Source organism: Manis javanica, chromosome 10 (assembly GCF_040802235.1).
Source record: "Manis javanica isolate MJ-LG chromosome 10, MJ_LKY, whole genome shotgun sequence".
Lineage (NCBI taxonomy): Eukaryota > Metazoa > Chordata > Mammalia > Pholidota > Manidae > Manis > Manis javanica.
In genome coordinates, this window is record NC_133165.1 from 52,320,418 (window position 1) to 52,343,403 (window position 22,986).

A 22,986-nucleotide genomic window follows, 5' to 3' on the forward strand; every position below is an offset into this window, starting at 1 on the left:
AGAATAAGCCGCACATTGCAATGAATTCAGGGTTGTCATTAGGAAAGCTGTCTACAATTGTGTGCTAAATGAAATAAGCCACACACACACACACACCACTTTTGCAGGATTCCACTTAAATGAAGGACCCAGAAGAGCCAAAGCCATAGAGACAGAGGGGAGGATGGTGGGTGCCAGGGACTGGAAGGGAGACTAGACTGGGCAGGTGTTCTTTAATGGGCACGTAGTGTCAATTTGGAGATGGGATAGTAGGGGACACCGGCAAAATTTCAAAGTGCTCAGTGCCGCAGAGATATCCCCTCAAAAATGGCTCAAGTAGTAAATTTTATGTTATTTTACCACAGTAAATATGGAAAAGAAAAAGCCAGATTCAGATGCCCAGGTGAAAAGTGGAGGTTTGGAGCTCAGGAGGAGCCGCCTGGCTTATGGCAGGCCTTCAAGTGGTTGATTTCCAGGCTGCATCTGTGCCCCTGTGCACCCCCACCTTCACAAAACATCCTCCTGTGTCCTGAATTGGACATTTTCCCACTAAGTCTTTTTGTGGATGTGACATTTTATTCATAGGATACACAAAAGATGGTGACATTTCTGGCTCAAGCTGATACACACGATCAGAAGTTTTATACAGAGAATAGACTTTCTTCATTGGAATTGAGGGGCAGGCCCTGGGAAATCCATAGATTTGCTGAAACTGTAGGCACCATTTGAAGTGGGCGTGAGCACGGGTACCATATTCTCTGATTCCAGGTCCTCAAAATGTTCTTTTGGGCTCAAAGGTACCTGAGGGGTGAGGATGCGTCTCCCTGTATAGAATTCTGAACCGAGTGTCAGTGAACATTGAGCACAAGAGCTCTGTTCTGCCAAGTGTTTTAAAGTTAACTTTTGAGTTCAAGTCAATGTACCTGGGATCTTTCTTACATACCTATGTCACTCTTGTAGGGCTGAGTGTTTCTGCTTACCCTGAATTTCCTAACTACTCACTAGACATGCTCTGTAGGAGAACGTGACAGAGGGCGAGAGTCCACCCGTGTGGTGTAGAGTGGAGAGGACACATCATCTGTGGGGGAGGGCTGAAAGGTGATGTGGATAGCTCGAGGATCATCTTGGGGGGTGGTCAGAACTTGGGCCAGTGGCAGGAGACATTGTTTGCCCCTGTTCGGATTGGACTGGCAGTTGTCTGTTTTTCCTTCAAACTGGTTGCTAGGTTGCAGCAACTTACGACCTCACAAGGGTTCCAACCCTCCTGGTTAGCAGGTGCTTGGCAGCACAGGTAGCCAGAGGCATCTTCTCAGAGCTTTCTCCACTCCTAGCGTCTCCTCAGCCTGGAGTAGGGATAACGGGCTCACATTCAGTGAGAATCCACAAGAGGAGTTTGGACAGGGTCTGGTTCCGGAGAGGGCAAGAGTTGGGGACAAATCATGGCCAGTGTTCCATCGAGTTCCCAGGTCGTGAACCAGAGGCCCCAGCCCGGCCCCTCCGGACTCCAGCAGGAGGTGATGCTGGGTGCAGAAAGACCAGGACCACCAGGTGAGGCAGCAGAGGGACGAGGGGCTTGAGGATGGGGTGCCGATGGCAGGAAGGCCTACGCAGGTGGGGCTTGTGCGCAGGAAGGAGAGACTCAGAAGGCCAGGGACTGGAGGGCGAGAGTGTAGGTGTGGGGACAAGGACACACACAGGGAAGGGCAGGTACCTGGAGGAATTATCTAATCGAGGAAGAGTGTTGAGAATGGGGAGATGGAACAATGGCAAAGTGGATGGGGGCAGATGGCTGCCAGCAAAGGACAAGGATGAACAAGTGGGACTGGAGGGATGGCTGGGGACATGGCCACGGTCTGTGACAGCAGAGAGACTGGGGGCAGCTTGTCTTTTGGGGGTACTTGGAGTGGAGTGGGAGGGGAATCAGGGACCAAGGGATGAATCCCAAAGACAACAGCTGGATGCTGTCTGCCAGAGGGCTCCGGCCAGCACAGGAAGTGGGCGAGGTTGGCTGCTCTCCAGGAGGAGTCGGAGGATGCAGCCCCACGCGAGGTGGAAGCCTGTGTCGTGGACATGCTGTGCGGCCTCAAGATGAGGCTGACACGACAGCGGTGTCCCCGGTGCTGCCCGAGCACCACGGGGCCTTCAAAAGGCTGCTTGGTAGGGGGAACCCTGAGCCCATTCCCCTTTAGAGAAACTCCCAACGACTATACTTTTCCAATGGAAAAGAATTCCCTGCCAATTGGGGACCTCTCTGCTCCCAGAGGACTCCTCCTGGGACACTTAGAAATGAGGGAGGATTAGGCCAGAGGCAGAAGCAGTCTGCACTTGCCACACGAAAGCTTGGCTGCCACTGCACCCCTGAGGCTTTCACATCTAAATGCCTCCTTCAGCGTGCGGGATGCTGACAGGCCATTGGGCATGCTGATGTGACCATCAAGGGAGACGATGCCTTCCTGCACAGTGACGGAGCACCACGTTCTGTAGGATCAGACCTGTGTACATCACCTACTGACACCTGCCCCCCTCCCCCAGCCACCAAAGAAGGGTGGCACCATCTTTCTGGCCCAATGAGTACACCTCGGCCTCCCCACCCCGAAAGGTCCCGTCAGGAGGCACGGCTGCTCTCTGCTCAGCCCTGCTCCGGCTGTCCATCTAACCTGTGCCTCTCTTCCCAGGGGACCTTGTTGTTAAAAGATTCCTGACCTGGGACAAAAATCTGAGGGTATCTGACAAGGTAACTTTGTCCACTGACATGTGTTCCCTCTCCAGCATCTACTCTGGGGGGCTGGAGGGATGCCTTCTAAACCCACAGTCTCGCCTCTCTTTCCAACTCGGTGCCTTGTGCACACTGCCCTTTGTGGGGCCTGGAGGCTCCTTGCGTGTGAATGGGCAGCCCTGCCCCCACCCCCACTCTTCTGGGGTTCTCCCCTTTGGCTGCCACCACAAGTCCCTTGTCGCCTCAGCCCTGGGGACTCCCCTTTGTGCCAGCTTATCAAAGACCCTTCTGATGGCGGCTGTCCTAAATACCTGGCGTCCCACTGGCACAGCCTGCCATCCAGGAGCGTCCTGAAGCCCCTCTCCCCACCCGGGCAGGGTCTGCCCCCAGCCTGCCCCCCCTCACCCCTCCGTCCTTCCTCTTCTGGGATGTGACTGCTCTCCTGTGGCATTCTCCTCTCCCTCAGTACCTCCTGGCCATGGTCATAGCATATTTCAGCCGAGCTGGCCTCCCCTCCTGGCAGTACCAGCGAATTCACTTCTTCGTAGCTCTGTGAGTATTGCTGTCAGTGGCCGGGTGTCAACATTCAGTCCTCTGGGAGGGCAGAGGAGGGGTGTGGGGCTCTGACCTTGCATCTATTTTCTTTTTTACTCCACGTGTACTGTTCACTTTGGTATGCGAAGGACAGGATTATAACAGAGCGGTTTCTATACTGCTGTCTGTGGAGACAGACAACCCTAACACCAATTAAAACACTGGAACAAACAAAAGACCACATAAAACCCTCCTAAGAGGAGGGACAGAATGGGTACCACGCTGTCCCCAGGTGGCCAGGCTTGAGACCGCACCGCCTCCGAAGGCTCGGCCGCTCTCCTGCCTGGGACAGGCAGTGTGCAAGTGGACTGTCGTCCTCTGGGTTCCCAGGCGGGCGCCACAATGCAGGCCCTCGTCATGTGACACAGACCAAGTGTAAGCATGCCCCACCCGTGCTTCCTACAAGGCTTTATGCGCCCCAACTCCTCCAAGAACACAGGTCTAATGCTCCCCGCCCCTCCTCAGCAATGCCACCAGTTAAGGGGGATCTAAGATGAGGCCAGCCTTCTCAGTCTGAACTCAACCATCCCCACAGTCAGCATCACACTTGCTTATGGTCCTCATATTGCACTGCTTTGTTCCAATGCTCCGTCTGAAATCCCTTCCCTCTGTTTTCACATTGTGTCTTCTGATTTGTAGGTGTCTTTCACACACATATATATTGGAAGAAAATGACCACTCCTTAAAGTCAGTGCAAAGAGCACGACTGTTACCATGCCTCCCCTGGCCCCCTAGCTGCGGTCCCCCAGTAGCACATCAGCTAAAATCCTAGCGCCATGTCACGTTCTGGGTAATAGTTACTTCCTATCTCCCCGGTCCCCTTCTCCAAACCATCAGACCAGACACCGTTGCAGGCAGGTCTTGTCAAAATATCCACATGTTCATAAAGCCCTCAGCACGCTACTTTGTGTTGCAAACATTTAAGCTACACTGAGTCCATGAGGTGATCAGTAGGGCATTTGACTATGAGATAAAAGCATCCATCCATCCATCCATTCATTCAATGAAATCTTGTAGACTGCATTCCATGCCGGGGACTAGGAGGGCTGGGAGGAGAGCCTTGAGAAGTGCACGTGGCACCCATCCTCCAGCCTGAGCCCCGTGGTAGGGAAACTATGACTACAGAAACTGGTTAGTCAGTTCCTGCCTTCTGGATGCCCAGACATCCTCACTCTGCAGGGAGCCACAGGGTGTGGACTTACAACCGGTTTAAAGGGCACAGGGAAGAAGATGGGGACATTGCATGGAAGCTGCACTGCTCGCCCTCAGGCCTCCCCGAGGGCCTTTGTCTTCAGCATCCAGCTGTGAGAGGTGCCCTTCAGGTCCCTGCCCCGCAGTGGCTTCTTGATGACTGGGTAGCCCCGTGTGACGCTGGTAGGGCTCCCATAGGTCCTTTGTGAAGATCAGCCTGGGCCTCTCCTTGGAAGCTGACCGCGGCTGGGGATCCTTCCCATCTTGCTCCTGACCAGCAGCCTGATGTCTCTCCCCAGCTACCTGGCCAATGACATGGAGGAGGACTACGAGGGCCCCAAACAGGCCATCCTTTGGCTCCTCTATGGGAACAACCGTGCCCAGCGTCTCTTCTTCCACCAATGGTGAGTCCAATTCGCCCAGTCCATGGGCTGGAGGGCCTGGGTCACCTGGGAAGAGTGTGAGGAGGTGTGTGAGCAGCTGAGATCTGGGGGCAGGGGGGCCGGATGGCAGTGGGGGGAACACGGGATCGTGGGATCTGGAGGCGAGAAGGAACTGGAGGCTGGGCGAGGAAGGAGGGGCCATCTGAGGCCAGAGCCACCTGCCTTCCAGATCCAAGTGTTTGACCCAAAGGTCCCGGTGTGGAGGCAAAACTGCAGCCTGCTTGCCGTCTGAGCGCTCCCAGGACCACGGAGGCCTGGGCTCACTGGCCCGAAAGAAGGGAAGTCTGGATCCTCGGGTGTAGACAGAGCACCTCGTTGTGTCGACTTAGGAAGTCACCCTTCTAGACACTGACTCCACTCCCAGCCACAGGCTGAGGACACACGCAGGTATGACCCCTACACACAGCTAGAGGGGAGGGTGTGATCATCCTGGGTGATCATGAGCCATACTGCCCGTGACTCAGTCCACTGAATGCTCTACCCCTCTCCGTCCTCTAACACCCATATTGTCTTAGTCCTAGGATGGAAAGTCACAGCCCTCCACTTGGGGGGCTGCCCATAAGAGGAGCCCTCTGTATACCAAGCATCTTCAGGTATAGGGGCTTCTCCCTGCTGATAAGGACTCTTGTCTACCAGTGGCTCAAGTGCAAGTTCTTCTTGCTTTCCACTCGTATGCGTCACTTGCACAAATAAGCATCAGAAATCTCCACTCAAGGAGGTATTGGAGATGGTGCTATGCTGCTGCAAGTCTGCACCTGTATCATGCCACCCCCTGGCTTTGGGTCCAGTCTCACACCCACCCTGCAAAGGGACAGGTGGTTATTACTTTGGTTGGAGATGTTCTGGTGATGGGCTCCATAGCCAGCAAGGCGTGATACACAGAAGCCAGTTGCTCCTCTGTTAACGGCTACCAGGCCTCTGCTACTTTCCATAATTGTGACCAGAATCTAATAGGTTGGCAAGTCCACTCAAGCCACTGCCAAAGGCCCCATCCATAATCATCTCTGTTTATGTGAACATCTAGCTCACAAGGCCTTCATGAATCCATTACACTCAAGGACTATAACGGCCTTGACTGCTTGCTTAGTAGCAGTGAACACAGCTACACAGGTCTCATCAAAGTCCCACCTGATGCCCTTTTGTGCTGACTGGTATGAGGCCTTCAGAATTTGTGCCAAGTGTGGGATAAACACCCTCCAGGAGCCCAAAACAACCAAAACTCTTGCACGACTGACTGCCACAGTGGTAGGGGTGGGGTAAACCTGGACCTTGTCTATGACCATGTCTGGGATAACTTAAGTTTTACCCGACCGGACAACCCCCAAGAACTTGACCCACAAACCAGGTCTCTGAACCATCCCTATCAAAATACCGACAGCATTCTTCAACAAACTGGAACAAATAGCTCTAAAAGTCATATGGAACCACAAAAGACTCCGAATAGCCAAAGCAATCCTAAGAAGGAAGATAAAGAGGGGGGAGAGGCAGGGTTATGCTCCCCAACTTCAAGTTCTAGTAAACAGCCACAGTAATCAAGACAATTTGGTACTGGCACAAGAACAGACCTGTAGATCAATGAAACAGAACAGAGGACGCAGATATAACCCACACATACATGACCAATTAATATATGATAAAGAAACGATGGACATACAATGGGGGAAATGACAGCCTCTTCCACAGCTGGTGTTGGCAAAACTGGACAGCTACATAAGAGAGAGAGAAGGAAATGAGATTACAGTCTAACTCCATACACAAAAGTCAACTTGAAATGGATCAAAGACCTGAACGTAAGTCAGGAAACCATAAAACTCTTAGAAGTAAATCATAGGCAAAAGTCTCTTGAATGTAAACATGAGCAGCTTTTTCATGAACATGACTCCTCGGACAAGGGAAACAAAAGCAAAGATGAACAAGTGGGACTCTATCCAAGTAAAAAGCTTCTGTACAGCAAAGGACACCATCAGTGGAAGAAAAAGGCATCTCTACAGTATGGGAAAATATATTCATAAATGACATATACCATAAGGGGTTGACAGCCAAAATATAAAAAGTTCATGCACCTCAACAACCAAAAGGCAAATAACATGACTAAAAAATAGGTAGAGGATCTGAATACACACTTCTCCAAAGAAGAAATTCAGATGGCCAACAGGCCCATGAAAAGATGCTCCACATCGCTAATTATCAGAGAAATGCGAATTTAAACCACAGTGAGATATCACCTCACACCGGTCAGGATGGCCACCATCCAAAAGACAAACAACAACACATGCTGGTGAGGATGTGGAGAAAGGGGAACCTTCCTACACTGCTGGGAGAATTTAAATTTGTTCAACTATTGTTGAAAGCATTATGGAGGTTCCTCAAAAAACTCAACATAGAATTACCATTTGACCCAGGAATTTCAGTCCTAGGAATCTAACCTAAGAATGCAGCAGCCCAGTTTGAAAAAGACATATGTACCCCTATGTTTATCACAGCACTACTGACAATAGCCAAGAAATGGAAGCAACCTAAGTGTCCATCAGTACATGAATGGATAAGGAAGATGTGGTACATACACACAATGGAATATTAGTCAGCCATAAGAAGAAAACAAATCCTACTATTTGTAACAACATGGATGGGGCTAGAGGGTATTATGCTCAGTGAAATAAGCCAGGCGGAGAAAGAGAAGTATCAAACAATTTCACTCATATGTGGAGTATCAGAACAAAGAAAAAAACTGAAGGAACAAAACAACAGCAGACTCACAGAACCCAAGAATGGACTAAGAGTTACCAAAGGGAAAGGGACTGGGGAGGATGGGTGGGAAGGGAGAGACGAGGGGGGAAAAGCGGCATTACGATTAGCAGACATAACATGGGGGGAGCACGGGGAGGGCTGTACAACACAGAGAAGACACGTAGTGATTCTGTAGCATCTCACTACACTGATGGACAGTGACTGTGACTGTGATGGTGTAGGTGGTGGGGACTTGATGATAGGGGGAGTTTAGTAACCACAATGTTGCCATTGTAATTGTAGATTAATGATACCAAGCAAACAAACAAACAAACAAACAAACAAATAAATAAATCCCTATCGATATGGAGATGGCCTACTTCTACTCTCCATCCCTTGGGAACACCTATTGATATGGAGATGCACTCAGGCCAGGTGAGGGATTCTGGAAATACTGCAATTTTACCAAAAGCCCAATCCTCCAGAAATTTTGACTCACAATCTCCTCATGCCTCATCTTCCGCAAGGGCCCCCGTGCGAGAAAACTGGAGCACCATAACCAGACTATTAACATAAAATCATGATAATCCTCAAGCCGAGGATTCAGCTACGTGCAAACTCCTATGCACATTAAGTCCATAGCTGGCCTGTTCCCCAGGCAGTCAGCAGCTGAACGGGTAGGAGGTACACACAAGTCATGACAGGGAAGCTGCAGCCAGCGGGGGGCGCATACCAGGCCACAAGGACTGTAGAAGAAAATAACTTTAAGGGTGATAAGATACCTGCTTTAATGACAGCAGCATAGGCAAATCTTGTCCATCAGGTAGAATGCATGCAAGATAGTGGTCCTGTGACTGGACAGTGTCAGGAATGGGATCTCGTCCTGGTCTAGTACACCAGACTTTCACGCCCCTCCCTGTGTGAGCTACAGATGGTCAGTAGACAGGGCTATGGGAGGTACATGCACTGGCCATAAAGATAAAACTAAACTTCCCCATAAGATGCTCCTACCTCCGGGATGTATTGGGTACACTACGCGATCTCTGGAGGCCAACTCTGCTATTACTCCAGGGACACACAGGAGGCCAGCTTACAAGCCTTTTCCCCAAGGTGCCAGATGGGCCAGTCATCGCTGGTCCATGTGTTGAAATGTTCAGGACCATGTCCATTCAACAGTGTCTCAGGGTAAACCTACACAGTTGGGGCTGGCAGCAGGAGGTTGGTCTGCTGGCCATATTCAGGCTTCAATAAGTCCTCTTTGGTTTGCACACACAGTTGTAGAGAAGAGGCAGCAATATGGGTGTTAGCTGTCGACAGGGCTCAAGGGTTCCTCTTCGGGTTTTCTTATTCAAATGCCTTAGCACTGTCCGTAGGGAACTGACCAGCCCTGTAGACTATTGGTGTCTGACTTCAGGCCAGATTTCAACAAACCATTCTACGTCTCTATCATGCCTGCCCTGGTACGTCATATGGTACATGAAATTTCCACTCTATTCCTAATTGCTGCACCCAACCTTGTAATGAATGTCCAGCCAAGTGGGTGCTTTGAGTGCTCTCAATCACCTGCGGCCAGCCATAAGCTGCGAAGGTGTGCACATACAACCGGTTTAAAGGGCACTGGGAAGAAGATGGGGACATTGCATGGAAACTGCACTGCTCGCCCTCAGGCCTCCCCGAGGGCCTTTGTCTTCAGCATCCAGCTGCGAGAGGTGCCCTTCAGGTCCCTGCCCCACAGTGGCTTCCTGATGACTGGGTGGCCCCGGGTGACGCTGGTAGGGCTCCCATAGGTCCTTTGTGAAGATCAGCCTGTGCCTCTCCTTGTAGGCTGGCCTCGGATGGGAATCCTTCCCATCTTGCTCCTGACCAGCAGCCCGATGTCTCTCCCCAGCTACCTGGCCAATGACATGGAGGAGGATGATGAGGGCCTTAAACAGGACATCCTTTGGCTCCTCTATGGGAACAACAGTTCCAAGCATCTTCTCTTCCACAAAGTGCGAGTCCAATTCACACAGTCCATGGGCTGGAAGACCTGGGTCTCCTGGGAAGAGTGTGAGGAGGGGCTTGAGCGGCTGGGATCTGGGGGCAGCGGGGCTAGCAGTGGGGGGAATACGGGATCATGGGATCTGGAGGCGAGAAGGAACTGGAGGCTGGGCAAGGAAGGAGGGGCCACCTGAGGTCAGAGCCAGTTGCCTTCTAGATTAAAGTGTTTGACACAGAGCTCCCTGTGTGGAGGCGAGGCTGCAGCCTGCTTGCTGTCTGAGTGCTCCCGAGACCAGGGAGGCCTAGGCTCACTGGCCCGAAAGAAGGGAAGTCTGGATCCTCGGGTGTAGACAGAGCACCTCGTTGTGTCGACATAGGAAGTCACCCTTCCAGACACTGACTCAGCTCCCAGCCACAGGCCAAGGAGGACACACGCAAGTATGTCCCGGGTGAAATGTGTAGGTGCCAGATCTCAGGAAAACCAGTTTATCACAGAGGCATGGATTTGGCTGAAGTCATTTCAACCTAGGCGACTGGGCCCAAATAATGGCTTTGACGAGATGTTGATTCTTGGGAAAAGTGAGTGTGTTTGCAATTTTTTCCATTTCTTGTGTTGTTACGTTCTCTTTTTAATTAATCTTTGGCCTTTCATCCCCCACGTACCAACTACGGGCATTTACTTACAACCAAGTAAATGTCTAACAATAGGGTATCAGATGGAACAGTCTGCATATCCAATCATCAAAGATAAATTATGCCTGGCTCTCTTTTCAAGCTAATCTATCTGCTTTAAACAAGCTCTCACGGCCACATTCCCTGATTTGTTTCCCTAGGCTCACCATTTATGGACTCATGTTCCCTCTTGTGCAAACCTTTCCCCTCAGCTTGATGGTCAGAGAAGTTTGTCAGAATAGGGAAGTTTGAAGAAACACTAGCTTCAATGTGACTTACTGCAATCAACACATAGAGTTATAGATCTGGGTAGCAGATTAAGCAAAGATTTGTTTAGAATCTTATGAACTAGCTGTCTTGTCCACTCGGGCAGCTATAACCAAGCACCACAGCCTGGGTAGCTTAGGAACCACAGACATTTACTTCTGACAACTCTGCAACTCCACTTCTGAGATCAGGGTGCCAGCAAGGCCAGGTTCTGGGGAAGACCCTCTTCTGGGATGCAGACGGCCAACCTCTTGGTACATCCTCACATGGTGGGAGAAGCCAGCCAGCAACCTGAAGTTTATAAGGGCGCTAACCTCATTCATTAGGGCCCCTATGACCTGATCACCTCCCAAAGGTCCCACCTCTTGTAACACCTTCACTTTTAGGGGGCAAGATTTCAACATAGGAATTTGGTAGGACACAAAAATTCAGACAATAGCCCGAGGACTAGGATAAATTTAAGACTAAGCATTGTGGCCAAACATAGGATCCAGGGTTATGATTAGGGGTTCAGGCATCTGGTCTCATGGTTCGTGATGTGGACATGTTACTGACGTTTGTGGTATGGTTAGACGTTCAGATTTTAAGGAGCACAAAAGGACCAACGTGTGCAAATGTTTAAAGCAGCATTTTCCGAGTGTGCTGTGCTCTCCGAGAAGAATCACCTGGAGTCCCCATTAGAACGCAGACTGCTGGGTGTGACCTTAGGCATGTTAAGTAATTTTGGGAGTCAGGTCATCAAAGCCCAAGAATCACAACTGAAAATGAATTGGAGTTTAGGATAAAGGATTAGAGAGCAAATGGGACTTGCAAGTTGGTCTAAACGTTAACTAGAATTGCCCAAGAACGTGAATAAGCTTTATATCTGGAGAGTTGCCTCCTTGAAATCTGAGTTCCTCTTTTTTCCTTATCTCCAGGTCACTGAGCCCTGGGAAGACACAAGTTTTCAGCAGGACGTCAATCGAGACACTGATGGGAGGAAGAGAGAAGCCTCCTGGGAGGAAAATCTTCTAGAATGAGATGGAGCATCATGTCATGCTCCTGGGATCTGAGGGTACTTCTAGGAGTCTGTGGAGAATAAAAAGGAACCAGAGTTTTTCCAGATTCCATCCCTTCCTAAGGCACTACCTGAATTTTCAGACGGTTTAATTCAAATCTCCCCTGAGGTAGAAGTTGGAGGTCCTGGTTTTTCATGCATTTGGTTGCCACAATCTAGAACCATTTGAAACTGGAGTTAAGAGACTCAGATTGGGAGGGAACTATTTTAACAAGATGAAATTAGAGCCATAGTATTGTAATAGATAGCCTATCATATGCCAAAAACAGCACGCATTTTGTAAATGTTTATTTTGAACATGTTGCCTTTAGAATTATATTTATTATTATAGTCTCTATTTATACATTTATTTTAAATAGTTTTGAAAGAGTCATGGCTTGAAAAGATGCTGTTCTTACAAAGTTTTGTGACAAAGAATTCTCGCTGTTACATATATATAAATAGAGATTTGTTTCCATTTTTCAGGAGAGGTTTCTGTCTTTTTATCTCTTGTATTTACATAATATATCATTTATGCTTACAGCGAGGTGGGTAGTGCTCTCAAGTTCCTGTAAATACATATTTTTATGTTTAGTCTTCATTATTAATTTGTAAGAATTCAGTTGTACTTTTTAAAAACTTGCCTGAAGACTTGTTTGTATGTTGTTTTAGATTATGAAAGAGGGTCATGCAGAACATCTGTGGGGAAATGTAATAAAGCTGGGGGTCTTCTCAACATCATAATGTGTGTGGCTGTTCTGGGCTGGCGTACCTGTTCACTGTCAAATGACACTGTTGCTTCATGAGGGGGTCATGACTATTCAACAAACATCTTAATTCTGGAAAATAATTCCTGACTCAATTTTTTAAGTAGAAACACCAAAGGAAGGTAAAGCAGATATTAAGCGAGAGCCTTAAAGCAGGGAACAACGAGAACATATTGAAGGAGAAAGGTGGGGAGTAGAGAAGAGGAAGAAAGTGCACTGGGTGCATAGATAATAATCCAAAATTCAAAATGAAGGAAAAGTGACTCAACAAAACACACTCCTGGAAACAATCCATTCAAAGCAGACCCACAGACACAAGGAAATGCACCCAGCACTCGCTACTTTAATCATGATGGGACTTCCTGTCACAACCTCCAATTCCAGTCTTATGTGGTAGAATGTGTGTTTACATAGGAAAAAGTAAAAAGAAATGGGGGTGCTGGGGAAATTTCTGAGACAGACAAGAAGATAGGATGAGCTAAAGTTGTTGAGTAATTTAGATGTGGAGAAGAGAAAGCTGGTGACCTGAATACGTGGAGGAAAGCATCTTGCAGATGGGAGCATCAGAGGACTGGACAGTCCCAAATACCAGGCTTCTGTGTCCTCAGAATGCACCTCCTTCCTGGCACATAGATGTGTATCACCCACCAGGAAGCTCACCTGAGTTTCAGTGGCCAGAGGTTTTAGTAGGGTTTCCCTGTTTACATGGGATTGAGTCAATCACTAGCCATACATTTGAACTCAATGTCCAGCCTCCTTCCCCATCCCAGAGAGGGGCCTGATATCATGGGGCTCAAATCCCCATTTCATCACACGGTTGGTCTTTCTGCATGGCTGACCCCTCCCCTGACTTGCCTCCCTTGGCACTGACTTGGGTGTGCTCAGTAGGGCAGGGGCCGAGCATGAGTAACAGACAAACTCCCCTCCCACTCAGGAAATTCAAGGAGAACCTCCTGCCCAGGCACCAGGGGCAAGGACTGGCCAAATTCTTCACTGTACAACACTGACCCACTGTTGGAAGTCTGCCAGAACTCAGGTGCTCAGGGAAGGTAAACATTTCAGGACAGCTATGACAGGAGAGGTTACGGAAGCTGAAGAAATGAGAAGGGTTGAAACAGTGAGGGGCTCACAAGGCAACCGGAATAGCTAGGTGGTGTGAGAAATTTAGCAGATGGGAGCAGCTCTCTCTACACAGAGGTAGCTAATGACATGAGCAGCTGAGTGAAGAGAAGCCACAGGAGAAGCGTATCTGTGTGTTGGGGGTCGGGGTGCAGTTCTGCTGAATGACATCAGCTGACAATCATGGAGCAACTGCAGAAAACCACCAAGGCCAGAAGAGCCACGGGGACTTTGTGCCTAATTACAACAGCTCGATGAGCTGGACATTATTCAGAAATGGGACAAGGCAGATGGCCTAAGGGCAGCAGAGGAACTACATTCAGCATGTGTGGAAACTAGTAGAAACAATCTGATGGGAGCAGCTTGGAAACAGTTACAGCTTCTAAGACATGGCAACAACCTAAATGTCCCACAGACGAAGGGATAGAGTAAATGTGGTATAATACATACAATGGAATATTACTCAGGAAATCCCACTATTTGTGACAACACAGATAGAACTGGGAGACTATGCAAAGTGAATTAAGTACACTGAAGAAGGACAAAACTGTGATACCATTTATATGAGGTATCTGAGAGAGCCAAACATAGAGAACCAGGAAATGCAAAGGTGGTTGTCAGGAGATGGAGGACGGGGGAGAGGGAACTGTCAGTGAGCAGAAAGCTCCAGTTACACAAGATGAGTGAGTCCTAGCAAGCCTGCTGTACCACATGATGCCCACAGGTAACAATGAGCTGCTCTACTCTTGGCAGCAAGTTTACCTGCTGACGCCACTGGGGATCTCGGGGAAGACTCCCCACCCAACTGTTAAAACATGAAGGTAAGATCATGACTCTCACACTGTGTGTGAGATACAAATGAGCATATGCTGAACATTTTATTTAAATCAAGAGGGAACCAGTAACTGTTGTAACCTGTTCAAAAGCGATCCCGAGAAGCACACATTACACATCAGGAATGTGGAAAGCAATGTGTAAATGGAAAACTGAAGGCAAAACTGGGTTTTCTCTCAGTGGGGCGGAGGTGGGCAGAAGCCAGCTGAGCTTTCACGAAGTGGGACAGAATTTTCACCGGGTCCCTACAACTCAAAAGAGGGTAAAATAGCTCAAACATAAAGAAAGGGCTGGAAGTAAATAATGCAGAGGGACGCCCTGCAAACAATATTCAGTCTTCCAATGAAACATACACTTCTTTTCAACACACATCACTCTCTTCAGGAAGAAACTTTTTGGCTAATTTTTGTGTTTCAGTTTTTTTATTTTTATGATATCTGTATAGCGGTTATGAATTAAAAGTGGTTTGGAAAAGGTAGTATCTTGTCCCAAAAAGAGGGAGCTATCCTCGGCTAGTACTCTAGCATATTATTGCTGAGCTCTGCTTACACTTCACTTATGATGGTTAAGTGAATGCCTTTTCCCTCCCTTACCAAGGTCATGTGCAGACACTGACTCTAAACCTGAAGCCCCTAAGTCCAAATATGCATTCTAAAAGTTCCCATTCCTCATGCTTACAGAGAGTCCCCACACAGGGCTCCAACTCCCCAACCCTCATTCAACTTCACCTGGAAGAAACATAAGATGGGCCAGATGACAAGAGATTTTCCCAACATGATCAACTCTTTGAAGGGCTTCAGTGGTCTTACTTGACACTAACTGAACTACTGTCCCACCAAAGAGCACAGTGGCTAAGAGTGCTGAAATGAAGCAACCTCAATTTATCACTTACATGTACTTTACTTAGAACGTGGAAACTGCTTAGAACAATGTATGACACAAAACAAATGTTTCAGTTAAGCTATTAATTTTCTTTCAATTTGCTGACTTCCTAAAGTCCTAAATTCCTAAAACTAGTCATGTCCCTGACATAACACTGTGACTTAATTCTGAATACGTACAAGAGTTCCCGTTCTCCCAGGTTTTATTTGGTTTAACACCTTGAACACCAGATTCTCTAAAGCTGCCCCTACGATTTTATTTTATGTATCTTATAAATTTTTGATTCTCTGAACTATTGTTAGCTGCTCTTATCCACATTCAGAGAAATACTGACAGTCCTCTGCTCAGAAATCTAAATCCCTGAGCCCCAAACCTCCAAATACCAATACTTAAAAATTGGAGAAGTTATTATTCACTGAGAAGATTTTTCATTACCTGGGTTCACAATATATATTCAAACTAGCATTGCACTAATCTTTCAAAAATACCTTCAGTGGGAACAAAACAGCAGCAGAATCACAGAACCCAAGAATGGACTAACAGTTAACAAAGGGAAAGGGACTGGGGAGGATGGGAGGGAGGGGAGGGATAAGGGTGCAGAAAAAGAAAGGGGGTAGTACGATTAGCATGTATAATGTGGGGGGGGCGCATGGGGAGGGCTGTGCAACACAGAGAAGATAAGTAGTGATTCTGCAGCATCTTACTACGCTGATGGACAGTGACTGTAATGGGGTTTGTGGGGGGGGGACTTGGTGAAGGGGGACCCTAGTAAACATAATGTTCTTCATGTAATTGTAGATTAATGATAACAAAAAAAATACCTTCTGTGCTAGGATCCTAAGCTATGCCTTGTTTATTCCCAATGACAATGCTGTGTCCAGGTTCCTGTTACCGCAATTTCACTTACAGTGTTGGCTATACTGAAAACCTACCTATATTTCAGGAGATGCTATAGAATATTTACCAAATCTGTTACCAATTTTTGGAGCTATTCTTCTCTTCATTTCTAAAATAGCTTTAACACAAAGTTGAATAATGTGTATTTGAGTATAAATATTCCATGTGGAAGCTGAATTGTAAACTATGCAGCCACATTCTCCATTCGTAACTAAAACCTATGCTTGTATAACACAGAGAAGACAAGTATTGATGCTATAGCATCTTACTACGCTGATGGACAGTGACTGTAATGGGGCATGTGTTGGGGACTTGATAATAGGGGGAGTCTAGTAATCATAATGTTGCTCATATAACTGTACATTAATAATAGCAATATAAAAAGTTAAAAAATAAAAAATAAAAAATAAAAACCTATGCTTGTGGAACATATGGGTACATTTCCTATTTCCTTTGAAACTCCCTTTGATTAGATTTTAAAGTAGTTCCTAATCTGATCAAATGAGGGTGTTTTCAGGTTCTGTCAGAACCCATTTTGTCAGAATCTAAAGTTCAGAATAAAGTCTCTCTCAATGAAAAATAAAGATTTTTCATTTACCCTGTTCCTCAGTCAATGAAAAATCTACTGAATGCCTTCTCTATGTTACATATCAAAGGAAGTAAAAATATCTTTCCTCTTTGGAGGATTACAATTCAGGTAGAGAAAGTTCAAGCAACAAATACATGCCACTTTTCAGAGTATATAATTCCATGTAATGTCTGTGGTAATGATCACCAAGTGGAAAGGACACTAAGAGAAGGGAAAGACCAGCATGGTGAATGGGTAACGATGGAATCTTCAAACAGGTTTTGAGTTTTTAAGCTCAAATTTAAGGATAAAGTGTTATAGTTTCTGTTGCAAACAATGTGAATATAGTTAGCACCACTTAAAAATATACTTAAAATTAGTTAAAATGGTAAATGTTATGTGTTTTTATTAGCTAACTTTTACTAATTAAGGAAGGAAAGAAGGATGAGAGGAAGGAAGAGATGGGGGAACATGTATACTTTAAGCAATAAGAAAGGGATGATGATTTGAATGGAAGACACCTAGAAATCTACACCAAGTCGAATTTAACAAGAGTTTGAGGAAACAGGAAACATTAATTTTATAGGCAACGCTGCATCATAACTTTGTGGGACCTGTGGGGAGAATTCAAATTCCATTTAAGAAAAAGCAGAGTAGAAAGATGGTAGTGGAGGAGGTAAGACAGAGGCCTCTTCCCGAAACCACATATAATATGAAAACATAGTTAATACAACTAATTGGAAAAGAGCAACAGGAAGGAAGGCTGAGCCAGACTGCGTACAACTGGAGAAAAGAGCAGACATGATGGAATAGGGCACAAGCACAGCTTCCCTGCAACCACTATCATCACTCCAGGGGCTGAGCAGCTCCAGAGAGTAGAGCTTCTGGGCATGAGAGGGCCCCACATTCAAATATGAAATGTCAAAAGAACCTGGTTCAAAGCAACATCCCACAAACATCAGAAAGAGGGCCAAGTGAAACTGAACTCATCAATCTTCCTGAAAGAGATTTCAAAATAAAAATCATAAACGTGCTCATGGAGGTACAGAAAAATATTCAAGAACTCAGGGAAGAATTCAGGTCCAAGATTCAATCAGTAAGGAATGCATTATCTGTGACAAAACATACAATGGAGGGATTTAAAAGTAGATTAAATGAAGTAGAAGAGACTGTAAAAGAAATAGAAATTAGAGAACAGGAATACAAATAAGCTGAGGCACAGAGAAAAGAGATCTCTATGAATGAAAGAATATTGATAGAACTGTGTGACCAATCTAAACGGAACAATATTTGCATTATAGGGGTACCAGAAGAACAAGAGAGAGAGAAAGGGATAGAAAGTGTCTTTGAGGAGGTAATTACTGAAAAATCCCCCAATCTGGGGAAGGAGATAGTTTCTCAGGCAATGGAAGTGCACAGATCTCCCAACACAAGGGGCCCAAGGAAGACAAAAGCGAGACATAATAATGAAAATGGCAAAGATGAAGGATAAGGACAGAATATGAAAGCAGCCAGAGATAAAAAAGATCACAGGCAAAGGAAAACCCATCAAGCTATCATCAGACTTCTCAATAGAAACCTTACAGGCCAGAAGGGAGTGGCATGATATATTTAAAGCAATAAAACAGAAGGGCCTTGAAGAAAGAATACTCTACCCTGCTAGATTATCATTTAAATTTGAAGGATGGATTAAATAATTTCCAGATAAGGTAAAGCTGAGAGAATTTACCTTCCACAAACCATCTCTACAGTGCATTTTGGAGGGACTGCTATAGATGGAAGTGTTCTTAAGGCTAAAGAGCTCTTACCAGAGGAAGTAAAACCAAATTAAAGAAAGTAGAAAAATTAATTACTAAGCAGAAGCAAAATCAAAACAGCTGCTCCCATAGTCATTCAAGGGATAGACAAAGAGTACAGACTATGACACCTTATAAAGAATGGAGGAGGAAGAAAAAGGCAGAAAAAGAAAAGAACATTTAGATTGTTTGTAATAGCATAGTAAGTAAGTTATATTCAACTGTTAGATAGTAAGGAAGTTACTCTTGTACTTTTGGTAATCACAAATCTAAAGCCTGCAATGGCAATAAGTACATACCTATCGATAATCACCCTAAATGTAAATGGTCTGAATGTGCCAATCAAAAGACATAGATTCACTGAATGGATAAGAAAACAATACCCATCTATATGCTGCCTACAAGAGACTCACTTCAAACCCAAAGACATACACAGACTAAAAGTGAAGGTATGGAAAAAGATATTTCACACAACTAATAGGGAGAAAAAAGCCAGAGTTGCAGTACTTGTATCAGACAAAATAGACTTCAAAACAAAGAAAGTCACAAGAGAAAAAGAAGGACTTTACATAATGATAAAGGGGTCAGTCCAAGAAGAGGATATAACCATTATAAATATCTATGAACCCAACACAGGAGCACCTACATATGTTGAACAAATACTAACAGAATTAAAGGGGGAAATAGAATGTGATGCATTCATTTTAGGAGACTTCTACACACCACTCACTCCAAAGGACAGATCAACCAGACAAAAAATAAGTAAGGAGACAGAGGCATTGAACAACACATTAGAACAGTTAGACATAAGAGACATATACAGAACTCTACACCCAAAACCAGCAGGATACACATTCTTCTCCAGTGCACATGGAACATTTAAAAGAATAGATCTTATACTGGACCACAAAAAGAGCCTTGGTAAATTAAAAAGGATTGAAATTGTACCAATCAGCTTCTCAGACCACAAAGGTATGAAACTAGAAATAAATTAGGCAAAGAAAATAAAAAAATCCCACAAACACATGGAGGCTTCACAACATGCTCCTAAATAATCAATGGATCAATAACCAAATAAAAACAGAGATCAAGCAGTATACAGAGACAAATTACAACAGTAATTCAACACTGCAAAATCTGTCAGCTGCAGCGAAGGCCATGCTAAGAGGGAAGTATATTGCAATACAGGCCTACCTCAGGAAAGAAGAATAGTCACATATGAACTGTCTAAATTCACAATTAACGAAACTAGAAAAAGAAGAACAAATGAGGCCCAAAGTCAGTAGAAGAAGGGACATAATAAAGATTAGAGCAGAAATAAATAAAATTGAGAAGAATAATATGATAGAAAGAATCAATAGGATTTATTCGAGGGATGCAAAGATGGTACAATATTTGAAAATCCATCAACATCATCCACCACATCAACAAAAAGAAGGACAAAAACCACATGATCATCTCCATAGATGCAGAAAAAGCATTTGACAAGATTCAATAGCCATTCGTGATAAAAACTCTCAATAAAATGGGTTCAGAGGGCAAGTACCTCAACATAACAGATGCTATATATGACAAACCCGTTGCCAAAATCATACTTAAAAGCAAGAAGCTGAAAGCTTTTCCTATAAGATCAGGAACAAGACAAGATGCCCACTCTCCCCACTTTTATTCAACATAGTTCTGGAGGTCCTAGCCACGGCAATCAGACAACACAAAGAAATAAAAGGAATCTAGATGGGGAAGGAAGAAGTTAAACTGTCACTGTGTGCAGATGACATGATATTGTACATAGAAAACCCTAAAGAATCCACTCCAAAACTACTAGATCTAATACCTGAATTCAGCAAAGTTGCAGGATGCAAAATTAATACACAGAAATCTGTTGTATTCCTATACACTAATGATGAACTAGCAGAAAGAGAAATCAGGAAAACAATTCCATTCACGATTGCATCAAAAAGAATAAAATTCCTAGGAATAAAACCTAACCAAGGAAGTTAAAGACCTAAACACTGAAAACTACAAGACACTCATGAGAGAAATTAAAGAAGATGCCAATAAATGGAAACACATCCTGTGCTCATGGATAGGAAGAATTCGTGTTGTAAAAATGGCCATCCTGCCTAAAGCAATCTATAAATTCAATGTAATCCCTATCAAAATACCAACATCATTCTTCAATGAACTAGAGCACATAGTTCTAAAAATCATATGGAACCACAAAAGACCCCAAATAGTCAAAGTAATCCTGAGAAGGAAGAAGAAAAGCTCAGGGGATTATGTTCCCCAACTTCAAGCTACAAAGCTACAGTAATCAAGACAATTTGGTACTGACACAAGAACAAATCCATAGACCAATGGAACAGACTTGGGAGCCCAGGTACACAATGGGGAAATGACAGCCTCTTTAGCAACTGGTGTTGGTAAAACTTGACATCTACATGTTAGAGAATGAAACTGGAATACTGTCTAACCCCATACAGAAAAGTCACCTCAAAATGGATCAAAGACCTGAATACAAGTCATGAAACCATAAACCTCTTAGTAGAAAACATAGGCAAAAATCTCTTGAATGTAAACATGAGCAACTTTTTCCTGAATGCATCTCCTCGGGCATGGGAAACAAAATTAAAAATGAACAAATGGGACTACATCAAACTAGAAAGTTTCTATACAGCAAAGGACACCATCAGCTGAACAAAAAGGCATCCTACAGTATGGGAGAATATATTTGTAAATGACATATCCAACAAGGGGTTAACATCCAAAATATATAAAGAACTCACATGCCTCAACACCCAAAAAGCAAATAACCCGATTAAAAAGTGGGCTGAAGATCTGAACAGACACTTCTCCAAAGAAGAAATTCAGATGGCTAACAGGCACATGAAAAGATGCTCCGCATTGCTAATTATCAGGGAAATGCAAATTAAAACCACAATGAGATATCACCTCACACCAGTTAGGATGGTCAACATAGAAAAAACTTGGAACAATAAATGCTGATGAGGATGCAGAGAAAGGAAAACCCTCCTACACTGTTGGTGGGATGTAAACTAGTTCAACCGTTGTGGAAAGCAATATGGAGGTTCCTCAAAAAACTCAAAATAGAAATACCATTTGACCCTGGAATTCTACTCCTAGGAATTTACCCAAAGAAAACAACTTCTCACATTTAAAAAGACATATGCAGCTCTATGTTTATCACAGCACTATTTACAAAGCCAAGATATGGAAGCGACCTAAGTGTCCATCAGTAGATGAATGGATAAAGAAGATGTGGTACATATACACAATGGAATACTATTCAGCCATAAGAAAAAAACAAATCCTACTATTTGCAACAACATGGATGGCGCAATAGGGTATTTTGCTCAGTGAAATAAGTCAGGCATAGAAAGACAAATACCACATATTTCCCTCATTTGTTGAGGGTAACAATGAAGCAAAACTGAAGGAACAAAATGGCAGCAGACTCACAGACTCCAAGAAGGGACTAGCGGTTACCAAAGGGGAGGGGTATAGGAGTGCATGTGGGGAGGGAGGGAGAAGGGGATTGTGGGGTATCATGATTGGTGCACATGGTGTGTGTGGGGTCACGGGGAAGACAGTGTAGCACAGAGAAAACAAATAGGGACTCTGTGGTACCTTACTACACTGATGGACAGTGACTGCAGTGGAGTAAGTGGGGGACTCCATAATAAGGGTTAATGTAATAACCACATTGTTTTTCTTGTGAAACCTTCATAAGAGTGTTTATCATTGATACCTTAATAAGAAAAAGATAGTGATTGGATCCCTATAAAAAAAAAGTTAAATGTAGACTGCCTATTGTTTTCTTCCCACTGGAGAAGAAAGCACTGCAGTATCTGTGCCCTCTGCATGAGGAAGGTATGACCACTGAGATGAGGAGCCAGTGTAGACATGCAGGCACTCACCAGTATAGCTCAACATCATCCACCACATCAACAAAAAGAAGGACCAAAACCACATGATCATCTCCATAGATGCAGAAAAAGCATTTGACAAAAGTCAACAGCCATTTGTAATAAAAACTCTCAACAAATGAGTTCAGAGGGCAAGTACCTCAACATAACAGAGGCCATATATGACAAACCCATTGCCAAGCCCTTCCATTAAAATACAAGATACCTCAAATCAACAACCTAATTTTATAACTTAAGGGACTAATAAAAGAACAAACTAAACCCAAACCCAACAGAAAGAAATAATAATGATTATATCAAAAATAAACAGAATAGTAAATAGAGAAACAATAGAGAAAATGAAAACCAAAGCTGGGGTTTTTGAAAAGATGAGCAATGTTGACAAACTTTTACCTTGATGGACAAGAAAAAAAGAAGACACCAATTACTAAAATCAAAAATGAAAATAAGAACATTAGTACTGATTCTGCTGAAATAAAAAAGATTATAAGAGGGTACTACGAACAACTGCACACCAACAAACTGGATAAACTAGATGAAATAGATAAATTCCTAGAAACTCAAAATCCAC

General features: G+C 44.8%; 1 protein-coding gene across 1 annotated transcript; it reads left to right on the top strand.

Annotated features, from left to right (window-relative positions):
- The first annotated feature begins 1,265 nt into the window (after window positions 1-1,265).
- Window positions 1,266-13,950, top strand: LOC108403361 (speedy protein E4-like). Its single transcript, XM_073214169.1, has 5 exons — window positions 1,266-1,527; window positions 2,655-2,713; window positions 3,162-3,247; window positions 4,780-4,884; window positions 11,487-13,950. The coding sequence occupies exons 1-5, from the start codon at window positions 1,419-1,421 to the stop codon at window positions 11,581-11,583; spliced, it is 456 nt and encodes a 151-aa protein (XP_073070270.1). The 5' UTR covers window positions 1,266-1,418; the 3' UTR covers window positions 11,584-13,950.
- The last annotated feature ends 9,036 nt before the right edge of the window (window positions 13,951-22,986 follow it).

Bases quoted from the DNA above. Each gene is read 5' to 3' on its own strand.
- LOC108403361 (XM_073214169.1), top strand. From the start codon at position 1,419: ATGGCCAGTGTTCCATCGAGTTCCCAGGTCGTGAACCAGAGGCCCCAG. The intron at 1,528-2,654 runs GTGAGGCAGCAG...CTCTCTTCCCAG, and splicing joins AGAAAGACCAGGACCACCAG to GGGACCTTGTTGTTAAAAGA. The intron at 2,714-3,161 runs GTAACTTTGTCC...CCTCTCCCTCAG, and splicing joins ATCTGAGGGTATCTGACAAG to TACCTCCTGGCCATGGTCAT.